A 4,511-nucleotide genomic window follows, 5' to 3' on the forward strand; every position below is an offset into this window, starting at 1 on the left:
GCAAGTCTGGCTGCAGATCAACAGGCTCGCTGTATAGACTCTGTCTGTCTCCATTGAAAAAAAAAAAAAAAAAAAAAAAAAAATTATTGTCTATCTGTCTGTCTCCATTGAAAATTTGTATTAATAAAAAGAGAGTACAATAATGCTTATACTAATCCCACTCTTATTGCCACCATTGCTACAAATTATTACAATAATAATAAAAACAGAACCATATATCTTCACAGATTGCAAAAGTTGCCAAACAGAAAAACTGCAGCCGCTCTCTCCTTGCACGTGCATAACTTGTGCAAACAGTTGGCATTTTCCTTTTAAGAGGAAAGAATAACACACATTGTACCCAGACAGAGTCTATACAGCGAGCCTGTTGATCTGCAGCCAGACTTGCCTCAGAATCAGCCTTTCTCTCAGCTGGCTCTCGTCCATCGTGTGTTAACTCTGCGATAGCTCAGCAGCAGACAAACAGCACGATAAAGACAAGGGACTGAGATGATATCTAAACACAGAACATAAAGTTGTGTAATCTTAATCCTTCCCCTTTGAGACTTTGTCAACAAAGTCCATGTGATGTTTGGGTTAAAGAAGGAGTAGTGGAAAATGGATGTTAACCCCTCACCAGTCACCTCTCCTTCGTTCCCTGTCATGTATCCTGTCTTTTTTTTAAAACCCTCTTGACTCAGTTTTTCCGACCATTGCTCACGACTCCAAATTGGATCCTGTAGCTTTTAATCTTTTCCTGCGATAGCGTCTTTTCATGGTAGGACTTTTGACAGTTGATAAATAACCACACATATTTATTAGTTTAAGCTCTAGGGTGCCCGAATAATTCATCGCCATAAAAAGCAACGGCTGCTGGAGCAGTTTGTTTTGGTTTCGCCGTGTTCTCGTACCAGAAGGCCGGCCAAAATACACTAATGGCAGGGAATTGGTTCTTGGAAGAGATCTTGTTCCCAGAGAAAGAAAGACACACCAAGAACAGCAGGGTAAAACAGATAGATAGGAATTAGATTTAGTAGTTAACCCTACCTTACCTTCTACTAGAAATAGATTGTGGTGCAGATTATCATTGTACATGTGTGTTAAAGTTGGAAAGGAATCTATTAAGAACAAAACCATGTCAGCTTTCTGCCCTACTTATTATTGTCACTGAGCGAAAAAAAAGAATAGCAGTGAAAACAGACTGGATACATTCTCTTACCACATTAATGTTTAGATGTGAGACTGTCAGTAGCATAGAGTATGAAAAAGTGACAAGTATGAAATATTGCTTTTCACAATCAGAGTTTTACCTCTATATTTCATGATCTAAATCAAGACACTTAGACAGCAGTGCTGCTGGCTGAGGTCAGAGTTCAACCAGAGAGGGCACTGGTTTTCCTCTATGGTGAACAAAGAGTCCAAAAACAGGGGAATATTTTGGGGAATTTAAGTCATAGTGGTGTGCGTTCAACAGCCAAAACTCTATCAAAACATTTATTTATGAACTCTCACACAACTTGAGCAGTATAATCCATGTCTCATTTATCTAGTTGTATGCTTAGTTCTCAGCCCTCTCCGACAGCGAACTAAATGGAAAATGAATCTGAGCTATGCTCTCTTTAAAGCCAGACCCCATTGACAAAAACAGTTATTTTACGTCTGAAAATGGGAGCTGCTGGTCTGGAGAAGAGATTGGCAAGATAGAGATAGACAAGTTTGAGTTTCTGTTCAGCTCCCTGTTGAGCTGTCTGTTTGAGCATATGACTGGATAAATGAGACCCCTACAACTTCAGTTCATTGGGAATGTTCTCAGTTTTTGTATTCTTTGTTAATGGAGGCATGAAGGAAAAACAGTTTTTTGAGTCAAATGTAACACAGGGTGAGTAACGGATATACAAATGATCACTTTGGGGTTGAACTGCTCCTTTAAGTTACTCTTTACAATGTATGTATTGAACAGTTCGGCATATTTTTATTAAATGGGGAAAAGGGATTTAAACTTGTTTATATTCCCCAAAATACTGCATGAAAAAGTGTTTAGTATCAGTGCTAAAACTCTGGTCACCAGTTTTTACAATCTTACAATACTCAGCATGCACAGTGTACAGTAGTATTATCCACTTAGTGACTGTAAATAATGAATTTTAGGGGATTAGTTTTTGAGAACTAACTGCAATTACAATAGACTTAGATACAAGTGGAGGCTGCAAAATGTCCTGAACATGGTCTCAACTGGCTTCTTTGAGGTAAAAGTTTGTTTGTGTTCGTTGGTCCAGGTGAGGCGTACGAGGAGCCCAGGCTGACTTGCTGGTATGGAGAGTTGCCCTACACATACGCCCGCTCCACCATGGCTGCTAACACACAGGTTGGATTCACTCATTAAACCTCCAAGTCCCAACTCCAAGAAGTTAAAGTTATCCCTACTTTTATTTTACATTAGTTTCTGTGTTTTGTTTCTTAATTGATCACCATTTCCATTTGTTAACTTTTTTTTTTTTAGAATACTTTTTTCCTTGTTGTGTCGTTGTCTCATTTGTTTCAATGTTGCCTCTGTTCAAATTGTTATTATTTTACTGTTTATCTTCTTAATGACTGAAATCGCTTTCTTTTCTGTTTTCCTCAGTGGCATCCATTGCTATTAACCCTTCGCAATGCAGTAGAGCAGGCAAGTGGACACAGCTTCAACTCACTGCTGTGTAACCTGTATCGGGACGGCCATGACAGCATTGGCTGGCACAGTGACGACGAGGCCTCATTGGGTAACAAGCCCACCATCGCCTCGCTCAGTCTCGGCGACACCAGAGTGTTCAGCCTCCGCAAACAGCCTCCACCGGTGAGATGATAGTAGAGCATGAAAATTGGTTTTCATTCTGACTATACTCTGACTATATGTGGCAAAAGAAATGTGTTGTTTGATACTTTATAACTTTATTATGAACATTGAATATCTCAGAATATTATACCTGCTTACATGCCTTTTTTGTTAATTTAGGGAGAAAAAAGTCTTGTTTTATTATGTTTTCGTCCTCCAGCTCCCAGTATTCATTAAAGTGGTCTCATAAAGTATTTGATTTGGCCTTCTAAAACCTGCAGACACTCTTTCTGACCTTTGCTGTTTCTCATGAGTTAGTTTGGTGTTACGACTTGGCTCACAGTCAAGAAGGCTATCTCCTGCTTCTACCGCACGCTACTGTACTTAATAAAGCAGAGCTGCTGCAAATCTTAATAAAAAGAAGTGACTGAGGGCAGTGGAGTGCAGAACAGCAGCCAAATTGAGGTAGTGAAAAATCGGACACAGAGGGGAAGGCTTAAGTCAGGTATTGTGTTTAGACTCAGCAGAGTATTTAGAGGTCCGTGTTTAATATTTGTCTATTTTAAGTGTTTAAGTATACACTTCCTAGGAGGCAGGCTTCATTAGTCACAATGTAGACGAGTTGTAGTGGCATGTAATTTTGATTTGCAGTAACAGAATGTGCCTTTAACTTAGTTTGTGGCTTTTAGTTCTCCTTTGTGCACATTAATGTGTGTTTAGTTGTGTGACAGTTTGTTGTACCAATTGTGTGTGTGTTTGTGTGTGTGCATTTGACAGTAGTACATTGAGCGTTACTCCCTTTATGTTTATGTGTCAGGAGGACAATGGTGACTACACTTATGTGGAGCGGATTCGGGTTCCTCTGAGTCACGGGACGCTTCTGCTGATGGAAGGAGCCACACAAGATGATTGGCAGGTAGGCATCAACAATCAAATACAAAAAAAGCCTTCGGTACCACCTTTGTTTGTCTTTCAACTAAGAAATACTCTTCAGTTCTAATATAACTGATGCTGTCGTGGCCTCCATATTAGCCTCTTTTGAAGCTGCCATTGTTGCTTTAAAAAAACAGTCAACTCTCCGTGTCTTGTCAGACACACCTAATTCACACCCATAGCTGCCAGTCACTCCTCAAGCTGATGTCCACATCACTGGTGGTGCTGACACAGATGAATTAGGCTTGTTCGAGATGAGCCAGACCTGCCCAAGTCATTATGGGACACACCTGGCTGTGGAATAATCAAAAAGCTGAATGGCTCTCAGTTTCAGCCACAAGCAGCCCCTTCTTTAGAAAATCCTAATTTTCTGTGTAATCATAATGGGGTTGGGCCAGTATGAACATTTTCAAACCAGTTTTATATTGAGCCAAACACCGGACCGCACCAGGCCAGACTGGTTGACTGAATTTTGCCAGGGGACTGACATGATTCAACAGTCAATCCTGACAGAACCATAATGACACAGTGTCCCAATAGAGAGTGTCTAACTATCACGTAGCATCGGGTAACACTGGAGCTCTGTGTCCACACTGACTCCATTAAATGTTCAACTCTGTTACTTTATGGAAACAAACCACATAGCTGTAAACACTTAAAAGATGGCTGAGAAGCCGACTTATAATGTTACTTTTTAAATCAGAAAACACACATTTTATATTGTAATATTTAATGGATGTTACATACAAGATAGCTAAAGCAATGCTGTGCAATGCTCATTTACCTC

General features: G+C 39.9%; 1 protein-coding gene across 1 annotated transcript; it reads left to right on the forward strand.

Moving 5' to 3' along the window:
- Positions 1-2,255: 2,255 nt before the first annotated feature.
- On the forward strand, positions 2,256-3,743 carry LOC121938181 (alpha-ketoglutarate-dependent dioxygenase alkB homolog 3-like; the record flags this gene model as incomplete). The annotated part of the gene is made up of 3 exons (XM_042481457.1): positions 2,256-2,344; positions 2,603-2,812; positions 3,609-3,743. Coding segments are annotated over 3 exons (434 nt in total), but the record flags the coding sequence as incomplete, so codon positions are not given.
- Positions 3,744-4,511: the final 768 nt, after the last annotated feature.

The sequence above is a fragment of the Plectropomus leopardus genome, unplaced genomic scaffold (assembly GCF_008729295.1).
Source record: "Plectropomus leopardus isolate mb unplaced genomic scaffold, YSFRI_Pleo_2.0 unplaced_scaffold28718, whole genome shotgun sequence".
Taxonomy (NCBI): domain Eukaryota; kingdom Metazoa; phylum Chordata; class Actinopteri; order Perciformes; family Serranidae; genus Plectropomus; species Plectropomus leopardus.